Source organism: Strigops habroptila, chromosome 2 (genome assembly GCF_004027225.2).
Source record: "Strigops habroptila isolate Jane chromosome 2, bStrHab1.2.pri, whole genome shotgun sequence".
NCBI lineage: Eukaryota > Metazoa > Chordata > Aves > Psittaciformes > Psittacidae > Strigops > Strigops habroptila.
Window position 1 is genome coordinate 81,848,112 of NC_044278.2, and position 20,759 is coordinate 81,868,870.

General features: G+C 42.1%; 1 protein-coding gene across 9 annotated transcripts in view; it reads left to right on the top strand.

Moving 5' to 3' along the window:
- The window catches only part of KLF12 (Kruppel like factor 12), a 259,481-nt gene that overhangs the window by 228,586 nt on the left and 10,136 nt on the right, over positions 1–20,759 (top strand). For all 9 annotated transcript variants that reach the window (XM_030476576.1, XM_030476582.2, XM_030476577.1 and 6 more), the window contains one exon: positions 4,465–4,622. In XM_030476576.1, coding sequence (XP_030332436.1) covers positions 4,465–4,622 — 158 coding nt within the window. The remainder of the gene's footprint in view (positions 1–4,464; positions 4,623–20,759) is intronic.

Consider the following 20,759-nt stretch of genomic DNA (forward strand, 5'->3'; position numbering starts at 1 on the left):
AGGACTTTGGACACACGCTATCCTATACCTATTAACTCAGTGTCAGTGTGTTTTCCATGAGGTCTTTTGCAAGGCAGGCAGGAGACATAGCCACACAATCTGAGCTCGTAGCAGAGGGACCAAGGAAGAGTAAAGGTGGCAATCACAAGGACGAAAATGCAACATTAGACAGCTCTTGCCTGGCTTGCTGGGAGGCCATCAGCACCAGGAAGCTCGTACTTTCGTGGATGAAGGTAACACTACATGTTTGCCACAGGGTGAGAGCACATGACAGGCTGTTCATGGAGAGCAGCAGTGTGCAGTGATTTGTCACCGCATGCATGGCATGTTGTTGGTGTGTTGCATCACTGAAGACAGTTCAAGGCTTTAGTAAACACACTGTCCTCCCCAGGCAGTTCTGCTCTGTATATCACTCAGAAAACACAGGACTGGTATAAAAATACCTTCTACATGTGTTTTTAGCAGTGTTACTGAGTATGCCAGGGGCCTTTCACAGTCTGTATGCAGAACAGAGGAGAAACTCCTAGGAGATTGTGGGCAGCATTCATAGAAAGAAAAAATAATCCTGCATTATGAGGGTTATAATCCCTGTCGCATGCAGCGCAGGTCATGTTCAGCAGAACTTGATGGCCATCTACTGGTGAAGCCCCAGTCGTTGTTTTACTTTGCAGACTTTTTTGCGTCGGAGGGACAAGCACTTGGCCATGTGTGAGTTGCAAAGATGCATGTTTTCACTTGTAGCTGGAAGTAACACAGCTGAAGTTTTGTAAATTACCCTAAATGCTCACATTGGTTTCATTCATTTCACCCTCTGAGCAGTGCTCACTACAGATGCTGCAGCTGCTTATGAAAGCAACCAGCAGTCTCTTATGATTTCTGTTAGTGTAACAGCTTCTACGCTAATATAGAAATTACACTGGTTTTAGAAATGAACTGCAAATAAATAAAGATCAAGCTGGCAGGTCAGAACCCAGTTTTCTTCTTTGTTAATCTCTCAAACTTGATGTATCAGCAGTAATTTGATACATCCTGCAGTTTCTCTGGGATGTTACGTGTGGCGTCAGTCCTACTGCTAAACCCCACCTTAAGCCTTAAAGGCTGCCTGAGATCTTGGCCATTAACAGGAGAGCTGGCAGCTCCTCGTCTCAGCATCCTGGCACCTCTCAGCTGCTGATGTGTTTCCAGGTCTTCTCTCTGGGCAGTCGGTGAGGGACACTTAGAGTCAAGAGAGGCTGCTATTGTATGTTTTTTTCAGTTACTTTTTTTACATGACTTTAAAACACATTATAAGCAAAAAAAAAAAAAAAAAAACCTCAGGGGAAAAAAAAAACAAAACACTGAAACTAAATACTTTCGAGTTCCCTGTCATGTCCATTCTCAAAGTCTTTGTCTACCGTGGTGCCATCAGACGTAGTTTCTGGATCCCTGTCCCAACCAGAGCCATGTGGCAGAACCCTCATGGGCTTTAAAAGGCACAAAACATGGTTTTGAGGACTTTTGTTATGTCTGTGTGGTCAGTGAGGGTATTTTGTAGAAACTGCTCATGGAAGAGGAGGGTGTCCCTTTACTGCTGCGTAGCCAAGGGAAAGAACATCAGCAGATCAACTGAAAATTTCTGTGAGAGAGACTAACCTCAGGAAGCTCAAAAAAGCACATTGTTCTCTTTTTAGGGCTGTGGTATCTCCATTTAAAAAAATGACACAGCTTTTGTAAGGCTACATCAAAGCTGGTGGTATCAGGTAGGATCTGGCTCCTTTTCCAGCAGTGAATGTGTCTGCTCTGGGGGGTTCCCCTGTGCCACAGGGCTTAGACAGGCGGGGGAGATCACTGTGGAGGTGTGCTCTCACGTACCATGTGAGTCTCTTCTGCTGATTAGTTTGTCACGTAGCCTGCACTGCTGTGAAGGGAAGGCATGCGGTTGCGTTTGCTGGTTCCAGCTGACAGTACCCTTCTTGGCGCACTGAGCAAATGGTGGTTGTGAAGCAGTCAGGGTGGCAACGCACATCACCTTCTGTGGCTTATTCAGTTATTTTCCATGGCATGGAATAGATAGGATGCTTTTAGAAAGAGGGCGCAATCCAGATAAGAAGCAGCAGCACTGATCATGTGCCACCTTCTTGGCACTGCTTTATGCTACCCTTTCCTGTATAAATTCCTGGGAAAGCACAGAGCAGTTCCCAGCAATGAGGTCACCTTCTTGTACGTGACAAAGAGCTTTTTACAAGGTGCTGACTCTTCTCAAGCTTCGTTTTGTCTTGGGGCTGGGAATTACAGCAGCATTACAAGCTCGATCCTCCTCCCATGTAAACAAGCTGTACTATCCAGGATCTGAACACCCTGTTACAAAATAGGCTTTTAAGTCAGCTTGTAAATCACATGCCACAAAAATAATGCACAGGTTTGTTTTTTTTTTAAGATAAATATTTTTCTGATCTAGAGCACTGGATTTTGTCCCTTCAGTATTGAGCTTTAAGATTTGATTTACATGTTTGCTTTTTATTTTAGATGTTTAAAGAAAAGACTAGAGTAGCAAGACCATTCTCAGTGAGTCATCTAATCCAAGACTGTTATTTGCCCAGATGCTTAAATGCCATTATTAAGCCGTTTCTGTGACAGCTAAACATATCTGTATTCCTGTCACATAGTTAAAGTGCTGATGAGTCTTATTCTCTTGGGGACTACTTTTTGGTAGTTAATGTTGATATTATGGCACTCTGTCCATTTCTTTCTCCACTTCAGAAATTCCTTGCACACCCGTTAATGCACATCGTTATTAGAGGCAAAAATAATTAATCTGGAAAATCTCTTTGCCTGAAGCTGAAATAAGTATATACATCAAGTGTTAAGAGAGAAAGAGGGCTGTCAGAAAGAGGGTACTCCATTTTTCTAAAATAATGCTTTAAATTAGGGTTGTACTGTAAAAATATTTAAACAAAAAGAAAAATGCATGATTTCAAGTACCATTAGTTCAAGGCTTAAAGATTTGTATGCAGAGAATTGGAACATCAGTCAAATCACATCAAGTCAGATGGTGCAAGATGCTTTATGCAAAGTTTTAACCCAGTATAAATAGTCCTCAGCAAATTCTGGAGATCTCTGGAAGTGCAGTTTATGCCAGAGCAGCTATAGCTGTAGCAAGCAGTGGCTATTTTAACAGAAGGTTGCAGACTGGTGTTGACACAGGAGCTTCTCAGCAGATGCATCAACATCAGTGCTTCTTTCTTTCTTAGTATCTTGGCTTCCCCCAACGTCTGTGCTTACTTCTTTTTGTGATGACTTTCTTTTCCTCCCATTCATTTTCGTTTGACAGTCACAAATTCTTTCAGGAGAATTGGGAACGTTCATCTTAAGAGTTTAAAAGAGCTAGCTGATGAATTTCTAGACCATTTACCTTGAATGTCAATAAACCCAAGAATGTGCGGGAAGCCCCAGAAGCTTGATGAAGGCCAATGTTGTTCCAGTACTCAAAGTAGCTAAACAGGCTAGTACAACTGTAGGTGAACGTGACTGCTGTGCAGTATAACCACGATGGGGTTGATAAGGTGATCAATTAATAATGATTTATAGCTGGGTAATATAATTCATGGAAGTCAGCAGGGGTTTGGATCTTGGCATACCAGCTTGATAACAGTTTATGACACAAGTTTATCTAACCTAGGCAAGTACATTGTTGTAGCAGGCTTCCTTCAGGAGTCAGACTTGGTGTGCACAGTATTTGCAAACTTAAGCAACATGACTTCAACATTATATTTTTAAATGCTTAAAATTGGGATAACTGATAGGCCTTAGGACGATGCTATAAATTGTGTATCATCAATGAGCATTCACGTTTCTGTGGAGATAGTCCTTTGGCCCTGTGCTAATAAACTTTTTATTAGTTGTCTGAAAGGAAATAAAATTCATTGACTTGCAGGTGATAGATTGAGAATTGTTAAATAAGGAGATGGAATGCGGGGTGATCTGGATCTGTTGGCAATCTGTACGCAAGCAAATAACAAGTGTTTGGTGAAATGTGAGGATCCATGGTCCAGATCTGGGTAGTGGAAACACTTCTTCATAAAAGGTTTCAGGATTTTTATCTATTTAAACTTGTCAAAGAGGAATTATGGAGGCTATATATAAAGATGTTTAGAAAGCATGGTTCAGTGAGCTTTGATCCGGACACATATAAAATAGAAAACAAGTTCAGATAAAGTCAGGCTACTTCACTACTGGAGCAGTATTTCAAGCATTGTGGCGTTTTCTCAGCAATAAGCACATCTAAATCAAGACTTGAATTATCAAATATGCTCTGGTTCATGCACAGATTGTTTCAAATATGTGCTGTGGACTACGTGGTAGAAAAGGAAAAAGTTAGTTATGAAGGTCACTTCTGGCACAGTCATATGTTACAGCTGATCTTTTGGGACACAAGATATACACCACGCTCTTGCTTCATTGTTTTGTTTCTGTTCTGTTTTTTAGTTCAATTTCACCATTCAGTATTGAGAGCACAAGGCGTCAGAGGAGGTCTGAGTCTCCAGACTCCAGGAAGCGGCGCATCCATCGGTGTGACTTTGAGGGATGCAACAAAGTATACACAAAAAGTTCCCACCTGAAGGCTCACCGGAGGACGCACACGGGTAAGACTTTGCTGGCACTGTGTACCACAGTTAAGACAAGCAGGTTCTTTTCTGCCTAATTTAGGACCTATTGAACTCATCATCCTACACTGAGAGCCAAAGGCGTGTACCTAAATAACAGAGATGTCCATTCTGGTGCAGATCAAGAGAGTGCTTTTGAATTGAACGTCCCTGTCATCCCCACTTCTCAGGGTGTCAGCACAAACCAGACTGATTTCAGATGAAACTAAACAGAAAAGTGGCCTTCAGTGACATATCTACTGTGCTTCAACAAACAATGGGTGGTGATTGCTAGGGACCAACCAGAGCTAGTCCGAAGAAAACCCTCAAGAAGAGCATACAGTGTGGACATGGTTCTTCAGCACCATTGGGATTTTTCACTGTACGGACCTACTCTTATTGAGCTACTACTTGCTTTTATAGCTGTAGCCCTTGAATGGTAAGTGCCACTAAATGCCTTCAGCTCAATTCAAGTGTAAACTTGAATACCTCAGTATTTTTTTCTGAAGGCTGCAGAGGCACCTACCACATACTACAGAAGGAAGTCAGACACTTTATGAGAATAGGTTGCACTAGGTCCCTACAACAGAGATTCAAGAGAGGTGCCTACCTGAGCTGGATCCTGTTCAGCGGTGGTAATACTTAACACTGAATCAGTACCTGGTGTCCTTATTAACTTCTAAGGGTTGTTACTAGTCTACATGACAGGCATGTAAGGGTAGCTGAAGCGATGATGTGTAGTAATTTTTGTAATTTTATTGTGGATAAACTCAGGAGCAGTGATTTGAAGTCATCAAGAACGATTTAAGAGGGCATTGCTCGGATGGCTAGAAAGACAGTGGACAGAACACTCCGAGCTTCAGTGCTCTTCCTTACTCTGCTGCTGATTTGCTTAAATTAAATTTTTTGATCTCTCTACTCCTGATGTTCTTCAGCATTCTAGTAGCTCCTTGGATTAAAAACGGTGTTTATCCAGCATGTAGCCCAATGTTGTTCTCTGCTGAGAGCCTGCTGGCGCTTGCTTTTTGTGTGATGTACTCTAACGAGTATGAGATATGAGATACTATTTTAAAAAAATAAGTGATGGCTTCTCCATTTCAAATGAGACCATTTCTCCCATCATTCTTTCCAATATGTCTTTTGGTTGGTAGGGCTTTTGTGAGAGGAATACTGAACAAGGCTCATCCTAATACCCCCTACTAAATCAATTTCTGTAAGGTAAGAGTCCCTTCCTTAAACAGCAGAAATGTTCTGGTGATCTGGCAATTTCATTACATTTCCCTCCAGGCCAATTATTCTAGTCTCTTCATACCTTCCCATTAATGCTTGTACCTTCTTCTCTCCTGATTTATCATGTCTTGTCTTAATTCTTTTTCCCTCTTTCTTTCTTTTCCCCATCTTCAGTGTGGTCTTTAATCCCCTACCCTTCCAATATATTTTATATACGTTACCCTTTCGCCTTGCTCTCTGTCATTCCTATTTTACTTCTTTTATCCCAATCTAACCCTCCTCTGTCCCTTTCCCTCCCCCTGCCCTGATTCTTGCCTGTATCGCCCTTTGAGCATTATATGGCTGTAGCAGATTAGAAGGCAGAGAGCCCAGCAAAGGCGTGAAAACAGACTGTTTGGTTTGAACCAAAAATGCTACTACATATTTATATCACAGGGAGGTCACTATTTTCTAGCCTGCAAGACTGGTGACTAGCCCAGGACTATAAGCAAGCATCCTGTAAGGAGCTGATTTACAAAACCAAATGTGAACAACCTCAGAAATGTCACACCCACGTTAGCCCAGAAATACAGAAGGCTCTTCTCTGCTGTGACTTTTTAAAACACTGATAATCTCATTGGTTAATTCATTAGTGATCTTATGGCAGGCCAGTGCTCACAAGTAACACACTCAAATCAGTGTTAGATAGTCTGCACCTCTGAATCTCAGGCTGTACACTTAGGGTGTTCAAAACTAGGCACTGAAGGCTTGAAATGGTGTTGGTAATTACAGTTTTTGCAGCTGTAACTCTCCAGCAGGACAAAGGAAGTTTCTGTACCTGCCATAATCATAGGATCCATCTCCCCAACCTTGGTTCCCTGGCAGCTGGGTGTCTAGGCTATGCTATCTGTCTGGGATCTCTGGGTAGTCAGAGAAGAAGGATTGGCACCTCTGGGGCACGTTATTCCCTCTTCAGGTAGACCCAGGGATTGGTTTGCAAAGGTGCTTCTCTTTCGCTGCTGAATATAGAGGAAGACCGGATACCTACTAGGCTGTTAGCTGGCTGAAACAAATCCCCACCCCAAAAGGCATCTGCCTGAAATATTTTGCAGTCATTTTGGATGTTGCTTTATTCCTTAAGGGAGAAAAGAAAAATAAAATCAAATAAAAAAACTTCATTAAATGGTCATTTGTTAACAGCTTTATATTGTCATGTCTTCATGCCTGCAGCAAGTAAAGTGTAGTCTAGAGAGAAGGTGAGCACTGAATTTAGCCGATGATAGAACCAGTGAGAAAATCTGTATCATACGGTTAAAATTAAGTTTGTTTTACAGAACACTTCTCAGGTCTTGGTTAGAAGTCGGTGGATTCAGACTCACATGTAGCATTGGCCATGAGCATACTCTTACGTATTAATCTCATGTTACTTTTTTTATCTTGCCCTTTACTTTTGCTTCAGGCAAAAGAAGTTAATTATTCATTTATGACCCACAGTAATTAGTGCCATTTTGGATAAGTATAAATGAAGTATGACAGCTATGCATGCAAGGGTGAGCAAGTTTCAGTAGGAAGCTTTCTGAGAAAAGATCACAGAAACTCAGCATTGCGTAATATAGACTTTTTTTTTTCTTCTTATTTTAGGCAGGCTGATCTTGCTGTCAGTTGTTTACCGAAACAAAATGTGCTTGAGAACTTTTCTTCTTACTATTTACTATGTATGCATAGCCACTAAAACATTCACAGTCGTTTGGATACAGGAGGAAAAATAATCATGGAATCATAGAATGGTTAGAGTTGGAAGGGGCCTTAAAGATCATCCGCTTCCAACTCCCCTGCCATGGGCAGGGACACCTTCCACTAGCCTAGGCTGCTCAAAGCCCCGTGCAACCTGGCCTTGAACACTGCCAGGGATGGGGCAGCCACAGCTTCTTTGGGCAACCTGTTCCAGTGTCTCACCACCCTCGCAATGAAGAATTTCTTCCCAGTATCTAGTCTAAATCTATCCTCTTTCAGTTCAAAGCCATTCTCCCTTGTCCTCTCACTACATGCCCTTGTATAAAGTCCTTCTCCAGTTTCTTGTAGGCCCCATTTAGGTACTGGAAGGCTGCTATAAGATCTTCCTGGAACCTTGTCTTCTCCAGGCTGAACAATCCCAACTCTTTCAGCCTGTTTCCATAGGAGAGATGCTTCAGCTCTCTGATCATCTTTGTGGCCCTCCTCTAGACCCACTCAAGCAGGTCCATGTCCATCTTGTGTTTGGGGCCCCAGAGCTGGATGTAGTGCTCTAGGCAGGGTCTCGTGAGAGTGGAGTAGATGGGGAGAATCATCTTGACCTGCTGGTCACACTTCTTTTGATGCAGCCCAGGATACAGTTGGCTTTCTGGGCTGCGAGCACACACTGCCGGCTCATGTTGAGCTTCTCATCAGCCAGCACTCCCAAGGCCTTCTCCTCAGGGCTTCTCTCAATCCAGTCTCCCCCCAGCTTGTAGTTGTGCATGGTATTTTGCTTTTTATTTTTTAAACAAGGTAGTATTTTGACAGGATAAATAACTTGATTGGTTGGAAGGTATATACTTCTTTTAATTGAGAACGGAAACAAAATATTATAGAAGGTTAACAGTTAATTCTCTCTGAGTAACTCCTGGGTTTTTTAAGTATGCTGTGCCCTGGCTCCCCAGTACTCTCACCAGTGTCCTCAAAACTTGGTGTACTGGTGTGGGCATGGAGTCCACTGGGGGGCGAGCTTGAATTACGCATAGGCTCTCCAACTAGAAGAACTGCAAGTGAAACCTGTACTCCTTAGAGCAGTTCATAAATCACAAGCATCGGTATTAAATTTCTTTTTCTAGTATCAGCTTCTTGTTGTTGTTTAGCCAAATCGTCAAATAAAGCTATTGGGAGGTATCGGGTGTGATGGAGAGCCTTCCGGGCTCGCAGGCAATCTCGCAGCTCAGGTTTATCTACTCTTTCTGCAAGGAGAAACTGTGAGAAATTGACTCACTGAAGTTGTGCTGAGTTAGTTTCTGCTTCAGTGAACTTAAAGAAAATTACTAATGTGTGACTCGACAAATGAGTAATCTTGAAACATGGGAAAACCAGCAGCCTTGGGTTGCATTGTTGGTCTCTATATGCCTGCATTGTGCTCGGCATAGGTGCTTGGTGTCAGCCCCAGGAATCGGGAGAGCTATAACTGATGTTCCCTTGAAGTCTGTGCCCCTGCAGCCCTGGTGGGACTCACCTTCTTCAGTTTGCTGCTTTCACTTTGAAGATGGAGAGGGAAAAAACCATAGTGTTATTTTATGATATGTAATGGCTATTTCAGGCCTTATAGGCAGTATTAAAGTTGTCATTGACACTTCCAGTAGGACAGCTGAGCATTGCAGACTAATACTGGTTCCTTCCATTGTGTTTGCGGTTTTTTTCCACCATCAAAATTTCATTCTAAAAATACTTAACTTTATATTAGCGAATTGCTGTTTCCTTTTCTGCTGGTCCTGGTTTTGAAAGATCTAAAGATATCTGTTCCCTCTGAAGAGAAATTATGACAACTGATATGTTTTATGTAAATCAAAAGGTCAAATCATGCCCTCCGTTGATAGGCTCATGCGGGTTATAAATACTAGACTTTAATAATTGATCTGTGAAGTTGATGAAACTGGAAATCATGGGTCTGTGAAAACTGTAAAATGCATTAAATAATTCTATTATTTTGGCAAAAAGCAGAAAGATATTTTAATGCCATAAAATTGAGGACGTACATCTTGGCCTCCTCTCTAGTTAGCTGGACATTCCTGAAATGTCAATGTAAAGCTGCAAAGCAGTCAAAAATGTTTGCAGTTTCCCTGCAAAATTTCACTTGACTTGTCATTATTTTTCAGTCATCTGTAACTGTAATGAAAATAGGTTTGTCAGCTAGACAGCAGGACAAAGCCTTACAGTCACACCATTTATCAAGTTGAATGCAAGGCACTTAAGTATCTAGTGAAATAATACATTTCATTATAGCCTCAATCAGCATAATAGTTGTGGATAAAGTGTGCGTATGGAAAGATGAGAGGAAAGGGAAGGATGAGAGGACAGAAGAGGGAAAAGAGAACGAACATCCAGGACCCTTTGGGCTACTTGCTGTAACAGCACAAAGGAGACAATAGGAGGTGAAAACACCTTTTAGATAGGTAACAGTGATAATACGAAAATCAGACAAACCCTTTTTTATTCATACTGATTTCAGTTGCCTTGTTTTAATGCATTAAAAAAATAAAAGCATGATTATCAAAGGATGGCAGGTTCTGGCTGCCACCAGAGATGCTGCAAGACAGTGGCTGCTGGCTATGGGTAATGTCCCAGGGCATGCATTTCATGGTGCAACTGGTGATGGACAAACTGTCCCACTGGCTGAACACGTGGCTAAAAGCTACTTTCGTTTTTGATCCACAGACTGCTTACCCTGCAGATCCGAGTGTGCAGTATTCTTTTTTAAGCTGAGTAGCAATCCTGTTGGTACCAAAGCTAACCTTTGCATACCATGATCCAGTTTTCATAGGCACCATCTGTCTCCTCTTAAACAGGGAGAGCATGTAAATTTGAGGCGTATGATGTAAATTGAAGAGGCAAATTATGCTGTCTATTAGGGACCCTGCTAAAGAACACAGAGACTTGAAACATGTGTGATAGATGGTACACGTGGAGGAGATTTAAAGATCTTTTTTCTAAGTATGCAGAGTACATTGGGTGGTGTGAATGTGTCCCATAGGGGTGCTGGGCATGGGGACTGTGGCTTGAGAAGTCTAACCAAGTACACGGGCATTTAAAGGGAAATTTGATTTGTCTTGGATTTCACATCTGAAGTTCCTTGCAGCTAAACCCATTTCTAGCTCATTGTGGTTACCCTCTTATATGGAGAAGCCTAGGGAGCTTAAAACATTGCATGGATCATCCTGAAGAAGTCCATAAAGAAAGAGATGGCTGCTTTAAAGTTATGTGAGACATAATTTTACAACATCTAATACAGAAGAGGTTGCTCTCCATCTCTCATTTCCATAGGATTTTCTTTTACTGTAGGAGTAATCAGCTTCCTGTATTTCTGTGCAGCCTTATTTCAGTAATTGGTTACAAATCTCTGGAACGTTGCAGAGTGGCTTTCTCGGGTCAATGGCAACAAAAGGCTGGACTTTCCAGTTGGAGTGAAGTGGGAATGGATTTAGTCCATGAGTGTTGGCATCATAAAGCCACCGCCATGGGTTTGTTTCTGCCTTGGGGGAGTGGAAGAGGGCAAGGGCTGTAACCAGAGCACTTTCTGTGGGACTTTCATACTGGGCTGCAACTGCTGGTTTCCATCCATGGGCCCCAACCAGCACCAGCTCTGAATCACTCTTCTCGGTGCCACTGCCTCAGAGGATGCGACTGCTTTGTTAGGTGCTTACAGAAGCAGGCTGAATATAGCCCCCAGGCCAAATGAATTCTTTTGTGTTTGGTGCTTTGTCCTTGATCGACGCCTGTATCATTACTGAGAGATGAGAGCAAATACCTTTGCCACAGACGTAAGGAAGCCTATTTGTCAGTGTCAGGTGGTCTTCAGCAGCGTTATATGGAGGCAGTAAACATCGCAGAAGTACAATTTTGTACCTGAGAAAATGACAGCATTTCCTCCACAAAATGTTCCTTTGTAGCTGGGTTGAGACACCACCCTGGAAGAGCGAGGGCTAGTGAGTACATGGGTGTTTTATTTAGTCTGTGCTTTTTCAAACATAGCATTCCTCTCACTCACTATTGCTCCATATATTATTTTAATACGAAAGGGCCCCTGTCATTACTCTTTGTTCACATTTTCCTTTGAGCAATTTCAGAGCAGACTTAAAAAGACAGAGCCACTAAAAAAGTAATTTTTGCTCTGTAGGTTTTAAAACTCCATTAATTATCTGTTGTTTTCTTAAGGTCTGTTAATGCCTTTTGCTACCTGTAAGTTCCAGAGAGATATTTACAGGTTTGTAATCCCTTCTTTAGGTAAATATTGGGAGGAAGCAACATTTTTTAAATAATCCTTCTGGATTTGATTTGGACTGTGTGATTTTTGGCCTACTTTAAAATGAATGCCTCTTTGTCACCTGCCCTCCAGACTCGCTCTTTAAAAGCCCAGCTTTTCTTTCTCAGGTTCTACGTGCTCCCTAGGTCCTTATCCCAGAGCTTTCCCTCCTCCACATAAATCTGTCGGGTGAAAAAAGCTGCAACATCAGGTTCACATGCTGTTCCAGAAATGGGAAATTTAAATAAACAAAGCCAATTTTTAAATTAATTTGCTTTAAGTAAAATAGGAGGTTCTATTTGTATTGGGTGATGCTTTTATTTTTTAAGAAATACTTTCTTTTAGTGTTTAAAGTTTACTGCCAGTTTCAATAAACAGTAGAGCTTTCCTATGTAGAAACCATACATTTCATGGAAGTTTTCACTTCTAGCTTTTCTGCTCTTTCTTCATGTAGCTTCTATTTAGTAGATAAACAGATTATTTCAGAAATGGGGCTGCTGAAGCCTCAGCTGAAGCCTCAGCCTATTCCCACTGATGTGGTGGGGTTCACATTTCAGGACAGAAGTATATTTAAAAGCAGATGTCTGCTGGTGCAGTATGTACCAGGGTATGCAGGCAGGCTCACCAGTGCCACCACAGCCTAGTAAAGAGTTGTAGAAATGGGAAGCTCTGGATGTAGTGAGATAGTTGGCTGAGTCCAGCGACTTATGGGCAGGTGTCCATACCACAAGGAGCTTGTACATCCAGTTCTCTTCCGATAGCCGCTCTGTGGAAAGTTAAATGATTTCATTTCTGGCGCATTTTGTGAGCTCTGAATTCACCTTACACACAGGGAGTCATTCCTCTGCATTGTAGGTCTGATGCTCTGCCGATATGGAAGAGTGCCCATGTGGTTATTCCAAGGCACTTTGATGGGAAAGCAAGTCTAATTGCGTCTGTGATTACTTTCAGTCTCTAGGTTTTGAAAAATATTTTCAACAGTGCCCCTTGACTTTGTAAATATGGGGTGCATATGTGTTTTGTCTGTGTGTGGCACGAGGGAATAATGATAATTTCATTATGCAGAATAGTTTTCTCTAAGCAAACCATTTAGTACTTAATATTCTACCTCCAAAGAACTGCAGTTCATCTAAGGTCTCCGACATGATTGTGGTCTACCATGTGTAGCCCTGCAGTGGCATGAAGGTGAGAAAGACCTCTCTACTCCCATTCCCTCCAAAATGCTTTCCCAGATGTTGCACCCAGACCTGGAGGAGTAAATACACAGTACAGGGTTTCCAAGGATGTTAACTCTTGCAGTCTGCTCGGTCCCTGACAGAGGGAAGAGGATAGCCACTTGCTGCTGAAATGCCCATTACTGATGATACCACTTTTGGGAAGTGTGTCTGGAGTCACTTGTGCCCACCCTGTCCTTTTCAGTGCAGCCTCCAATTGGAAACGCAGTCGTTGAGAGTGCAGCATGCTCAGAACTGCAAGTAAGCTTCACAAAAGCCTTTATTTTAATGTTTTGTTCAGGTTTTCTTTTTTTCTGCTTGCTTTTCTGCATGGCTAAAAAGAAACGAGGTAGAACCTGAAAGCTAGTGTTTTCCATCTTCACTTTTTGTAAATAAGTAGGTAGAAAACTGGGAAAATGTTACAAAACCTTCTTAGTTTGTGGGAAAGGAAAAAGATGACACCTTTAGGTAGCTGTAGGATGAGGGATTATTTTCTGGATGTCAGTGTTTTGTCCACATAGGAAATGAAATGTAGTGGGATCTTGGTCACATTATTTCTCTGGTTGAGAATGACTTCTAGCACAGTGCAAACAACAAATAATCAGTTGTATAAAACTGGCTCCTGGATTCAGGTGCACAGGAAGAGGCCTTTGACATTTCCAAAAATTTTATTTTTTCTGGTTTTATAGGAATTAAAAATTTTACATCAGCAATGCTCTTGGAAATGCATGTAACTAATCCTTGTCATAGAATCAGAGAATGGCTTGGGTTGGAAGAGACCTTAAAGATTGTTCTAACTCCCCTGCCATGGGGAGTTTCACCTTCCACTAGACGATGTTGCTGAAAGCCCTGTCCAGCCTGGCCTTGAACACTTTGGGGGTTGGGGCATCCCCAGTTTCTCTGGGTAACCCATTCCAGTGTCTCACCACCCTCATAGTAAAGAATTCTATTGTAATACCTACTCTAAGTCTCCCCTCTTTCAGCTTAAGGACATTCCCCCTTGTCTTATCACTACATGCCCTTGTAAAAAGGTTCTCTCCAGATTCCTTGTAGGCCCCCTTTAGGTGTTGTCCCAGAGCATTAATTCATTTCTATAATCTCACATAGTACTAGGTATGTCCCATTGTGGGGCAGAGTATCTGTGCAGAAGCCCAATAAATAGAAAACGTAGAAGTTTCTTGCATTCCCTGTTTCTTTGTGTGTGGTGTCAGAACAGGGCTGAGACTAATATATTGGGTTTGCCTTATTAAATGATGGAGAATTTGATTTTCTGAGTCTGGTCATGAAGGCTTTTTTGCTGGTGTTTGTATTAGAATAGTGGCAAACTGAAGCAGCTGTGTACCTAGAGGGGCATGTGGAACAATATCAGAAGGAAAGAGATTTTGCTGAACTCGTCTTACAGAGGGAGGGAGAAGAAGGGCCAGGATGGCAAACAGGACCCAAGCTCAGCAGTGTGGTGAAATGAAAAGATAGTTCTTTTGATGTGATGTAGGAAAAGGATTCACATGGGAGTTATTCAGAAGTAGACCTTGTAAATAATCAGTTCAAGAGATGCCTGAAGTGTGATCAAGTTCTGTCTCTTGTTTTAGAGTGGTGGGTGTCACTGTATTTTTGAACCAAAGAAATTGTTTTGTTCTCAGTTTTCACATGAAGAAACCATGTCCCTGTGCTTTGCCTAACTCAGACTAAGAACAAGGAAAAAACCTGAATTTCAAGACATGTCAGAGGCAGCACAATATGTTCCTGTTCTGCTCGTAGAAATTGTTTTGCCAGACTTGCTCAACTGATACGAAACTTTAATCTCTTCCCAGAAAGATACTTCATTTGCATATTTTGACAATGCTGAAACATGAAAATCGAATTCATTATGTTCACCAAAGAGATATATAGTGAATCGGTAACTTGGAAACAGAGATCCCAAATGACATTTAAATAATTAAGTGGATTTTTGTATCAAGATTACTGAAAATATTTCAGACTTTTAAAGGGGTGGAACTGAGATCTAGCAGTTTCATTATAGAAAGCAAGGTGTTCCTAATGTGTAAGTCATAGCATTGCTGTTTACTTTTTCTGCAGTTTTGGGCAGGTTGCTGGTGCTCACTGTGTTGGTTTTCCTACCTACAGAATGGGCACAATATTTGTTACACAGTGTTATTATGAAGGCAGACTTTTATGAAGGATTACATTTAAACTGTGAGAGTTTGACTCAAACCCATTGCATTTTGTGAATGGAGTGAGGGACAGCATCTCCTCTATGCTCCCACCCTCCCAGTGGAAACACTCCACAAACTTACAAACCAAGTTTCATTTCCAAGTGCTTTTCTAACTTTGTCCTTCTGAAAGGCGGAATTTCAGCATGTGGCTCTTCTATGGGGTGATGAGAGTTTAAATCTGACTAGGTGGCTAAGCCTGTACCCCTGAGCAGTTCCTCATGTTTATTTTCTAATTGACTCTTGTTTGGAATAAAAATGTTACCAGTGTTTCAAAAGGCTGAGTACCATTGCAGGAAGGGACTACAGAGAAGTAATGTAGTAACAATTCCATGTTGTAGAAAAACTGGATAGATGGGGATGTCTGAAGAGGGGACAAATAAAAAGGGACATGACACTCACCTGTAATAGCAGAGGGGGGGGGTGAGTTTATACCAGAGAAAGAAATCAGTTTAGAACTTGATCACTGGGGTGTTTTCTGTCCTGGTAGTAGACGGCATTACTTCATTGTTGCTTAATGACATGGTTGCCAAGAGCCTGCTAAACCGATGAATAAATGAAGCTTAAATAGTGCACAAATGAAAAGACCTGCAAATGGACAGGGAGTACATAGGGCATCTGCGCTTGCAGTAAATAAAGTTCCTTGCCTAGGGAACATAAACCAGGTTCTGTTTCCTGGAGCTCCAGAGCAGTTTCCCTTCTGGCAGAATAACCCATAACTATTTACATGATGTTTTCGTGGTGCCTGTCTTTGAAGCATCTGGCATCAAATACCATGATACCAGCTAGTTGATGGGCAGAGAATAACTGCCGAGGATCTACCACATGGGAAATTCTGCCCAGGGGTAGAACAGACCCTGGTCCCTTCATCTGTTACATGGCGTGGTCTCCTGCTGGTACCTACATAGGGCTTGGTTTTAAAGAATATGTGAATGTTGTCAGGGTGACTGATCTTCAAGATGTTAGAGTACATGAATAAGGATATGGGAAGACAGGCTGAGGGGGGGGGATGTGAAACATTTTGGAAGGATTGACTGAACAGTGTTCATTATTCAGCATTATTAATTCATTATTTGCTTGAGTTTAGAGAGATTTAATGAGTAACAGTTGTAACTATGTTCTTAAGTGTTTAAGTGAGAGGAGCCATGGTAGGGTAAGAAAAATAATGGTCAAAGTAGTTATACTAATTTGTATTGTGGCATCTGGACTACTAAACAGCAAGGTTTTGGAAGGCTCTGTTAGTAGAAGATTTAAAAAATCACTAGTTTCATTTGGGGCATTGAGTCATACCTTTAAAACTTCATAAATAACTTCCCCATACAATAAAAAATACTAATTTTCTACAGGGAACTGTCTGGAAGAAATTTTTCATGCTCCAGGGTCCCACTTGATCCATGTAAATGCCTGTCATGGCATACTTTTCACTGTCCACGCATTGCAAGACAAAGCTGCGGACTAGCATCAGAACACAATTTCTCTGTGTTTTGGGATCTTTTTGTCAGGTTTCAGGACAAACAATAGAGATCTTAAAGACAGGTGCAAAAGTAGAGGAGGGTAAGCTCCTGTGAAAATGCTCACAGCTTCAGGCATTTATTTTTAAATGGGTAGTTTCAAGACTAAAACTGTACAGATTCAGAAGATTGAACTAACAGGGGTTTATCTTTCTGCAGTTTTCTTTTTCTCCTCTTGTGAATGGCTGCAGGTTCTTAAGTCTCTTTTTGCAGCTTTCTTCCAAAAACTGTGTGCTGTTTTGTCTTCTTTATTCCCGTGTTTCCAGTACCCTGGGCAAGACTCACACCACCTGCTTTTGCTCCCTAGAGCTGAATGAGAATTCGAGTGTCTGGTTGCATGATAGTAACTCTGCACCCTTGCTCCGGTGGCTGCCAAGCCATCGAAGCAGCCGAAACATGCCCACACTTTGAACCCAAGAGTTTCTTAGACACTTGAGCTCAAGTGCTCACACAGAGGCAGAAGTGTCTGAGTCAAAATGGTTGAGTATTTGACTCCACTCCAATCCAGCCTTGAAATAGATATAGATATATAGAGATATATAAGCACTGGTGCTAGTTTCTTCCAGTTAACAAACTAGCTTTTTCCACCTCCTAAGTGCTTTCTGGATTGCCCTGCTAAGGTCCAGCTTCTTTCTGTTGATTGTGCTGAGAATTTCAGCTCATGTTCATCAGCCAAATCTGGTGTGTGACACCTGACACCAGCTTCCCATCCTCTTGCAATTCTGCTCCCGATGGTCCTTTCTTCATCCTTTGAACTCCTGGACCTTCTGGTCTTTACAAACTCAGTGGTCAGTCTTCATGACCTAACAAAAGGTTAAGAGTTAGTTTGATGTTGCCTATGAAGAACATTTTTTTCCTAGCACTTGTCCATCCACAGGTAACATAGGTGTTTTAGAAAGAAGTAATATTATTCTTCCCCTAAAAATTAGGTCTGTGTAAAATGTTAATTAATCTTAATGAAAAATCCTATCTTTCACAGTTTTCTTTACAGTGGCTTTTTTAAGATGCCTATGAGTGAATGTCTGCAGAGTAATGCTACTTTGCCTTTTTTTTACCTTCTTATGCTATATGCATATTTAATTGAAAATAATGAAAGGTCTTCTTAGGTTGAGCTTATAAGAGTGATTTTCTTTCAGTGGTGTAAATAGCTTGAGAGGAATGTGGTTAGTCCTGTCTCTTTCACATAACTCTATAGGGGCTGGGTAAGCAGGACTCATTGAGGAGGGAGGCTGGAAGCAACACCTGGGAACTCCAGCCAGGTGACCCTCACTCATGTCCTTCCATCATCTGACTTTTGTTTCTTACCTGAAGTGATACTAGTTTAATGGACAAACAAACTATTTCTGGTATTTCTTTCACCAACCATCCCTTCCTGCATTGGTTTCTCCATTTGCCTTCTATGAAGGGAAAGAAGATCTGCCATTTTGTGTACCAAAGGGGCTATTGAAGAGGAAGGATTTTGTGGATGTTTTTAATATCTTTAATAGCTTTATCGATGATCGGGATGAGGGGATCGAGTGCACCCTGAGTAAGTTTGCAGGCAGCACCAAGTTGGGTGGGATTGTTGATCTGCTTGAGGTTAGGAAGGCTCTGCAGAGGGATCTGGACAGGTTGGATCAATGGGCTGAGGCCAGTGGTATGAGGTTCAACAAGCCTAAGTGCTGGGTCTGACGCATGGGCCACAATAACCCCATGCAACGCTACAGGCTTGGGGAAGCATGGCTGGAAAGCTGCTCTTGGAAAAGGTCCTGGGGATGCTGGTTGACGGCCGCTGAACATGAGCCAGCTTGTGCCCAGGCAGCCAAGAAGGCCAAACAGCATCCTGGCCTGTATCAGCAATAGTGTGGCCAGCAGGGCCAGGGCAGTGATCATCCCTCTGTGCTGGGCACTGGTGAGGCTGCACCTCGAATCCTGTGTTCAGTTCTGGGCGTCTCACTACAAGAGAGACATTGAGGTGCTGGAGCAGGTCCAGAAGAGGGCAACAAAGCTGGTGAAGGGTCTGGAGAATAAGTCTGATGAGGAATGGCTGAGGGAACTGGGGCTGTTTAGTCTGGAGAAGGCTCAGGGGGGACCTTATTGTACTCTACAGCTACCTGAAAGGAGGTTGTAGTGAGGTGGGGTTGGTCTCTTCTCCCATGTAAGAGGAGATAAGACAAGAGGAAGTGGCCTGAAGTTGCACCAGGGGAGGTTTAGATTGGATATTAGGTAAAATTTCTTCCGTGAAAGGGTTGTCAAGCACTGGAACAAGCTTCCCAGGGAAGCGGTTGAGTTCACATCCCTGAAGGTATTTAAAAGACTTGTAGATGTGGTGCTTAGGGTTTAGTGGTGGACTTGGCAGTGCTGGATTAACAGTTGGTCTTTTCCAACCTAAACGAATCTGTGATTCTATGATTCTGTCTGGTAGGAGAGACTTAGAATTTCAGATGCTTTTAAGTAAGAATCCAGAGCTTAAGAAATATCCCTCTGCTTTGCTCTGGAAGTCTCTGTGATCAAAGAAACTAACCGATGCAGTAGCTGGAGTTTAAACAAAAAGAGTTTAAAAGTACATTGAGGATGGATGCTCCACTTGGTTGATGTGGTGTGATGAGACCGTTAGGATAGACCTGCCAAATTGGATGGGGGTACTGCTATATTTGTACAGTGCCCTGCACCAACTGTTTGTGGCAAGGAGATGTGTGTAAGGCAGTTTGGTGGCGAATCTGAGCACATTTTGTAGTGCTGTGTCATTGGCAAGAGCATGCAACCTGCCATCTGCCAAGTATCTCATGCCTGTCCAGCTCACAGCAGCTGCTGGATTCCAGGCACCCAGCACTGCGGCCACCCAAGGCAATGAACACTACTTGGTGCTTTGTGCTTGGACAAGGACTATAAAATTATCTGGGCTAAGTTGCTGCTGGTACAGCTATGGGCTGTGGTCACCTTGGAGCCTGGTTTGCTGCGTTCAACTCACAGCAACTGTTTCCCACCCCCGTCTGACATCAAAACTGCAGCACAGCCCAGATGGTGCACAGAAGGTACCAACCCAAGGAGCTCAAATGTTGCTGACAACCCTGCTGACATGCCTGTACAGCATCCAATTTCCTTACAGAGGCACCCGTGGCCATTTTAGCTGGACTTTTCGGGGCTGTTTGAACTTCATGATGATACTCTTACTCGGGAATTTTCTTTTGAAACTGAGGGCTCTCAGCAAAACATTTATTGATTTTTGAAGAGGCACATGGAGGGAGGTGCTGCCTACAACAAAGCAAGTGTTGCATCAGTGGTTCATGTAATTGAAGTAGTTTCTTGCAAGCTGCTCATGATTCATAAGAGATAATAAATAACTGAGGAATGATTGTGCCTGATGAAGGAAACAGTTGTTGCAGAGATGCTGTTTTGTTTTCCTGGTTGTGATTAGCTGGTTTCAGAAGGGGAGGTAAGAAGTCATTTTTAACACACCAGAAGAAGATACATACGGACCTCACACAGTTTCCTTTCCTCATTTTTGGTGCATGCTCGACTGTGGGATCAAGGTAACTGCCAAGAGCATTTAGCATGCAGACATTGAAGGATGGTGATAGAAATCACAAATAAGTATAGCCTACAAACATGGTCAAAATTGGATTTTTGAAACAGTTTGAAAGCACCAAATCCAGTTTTGCTGTATTAATCTTCTCCTCTGACATGATACGACACAGAATGTGGGGTATACATCAATGTTGCCTTTAAATAAAAAGCAGAGTGTGGAATTTTCCAAAAATCTACATTTAACCCAAGTGTGATGGCATTGAAGTAAATGGCTATTTATCAACAGTGTTGTGCAAGTCCCATGGCATTTGAAAATCGTACACCGTTCCTGGTAACATCTTACACGCAAAATTAATTTTACTGAAAGTAAAGGCAATAAATAGAGGACATTTTACAGATTGAATTTTTATGTTTAACTGGGAAATTGTAGTTCATTTTTACCAGCTTGCTAAGAAATGTCCTGC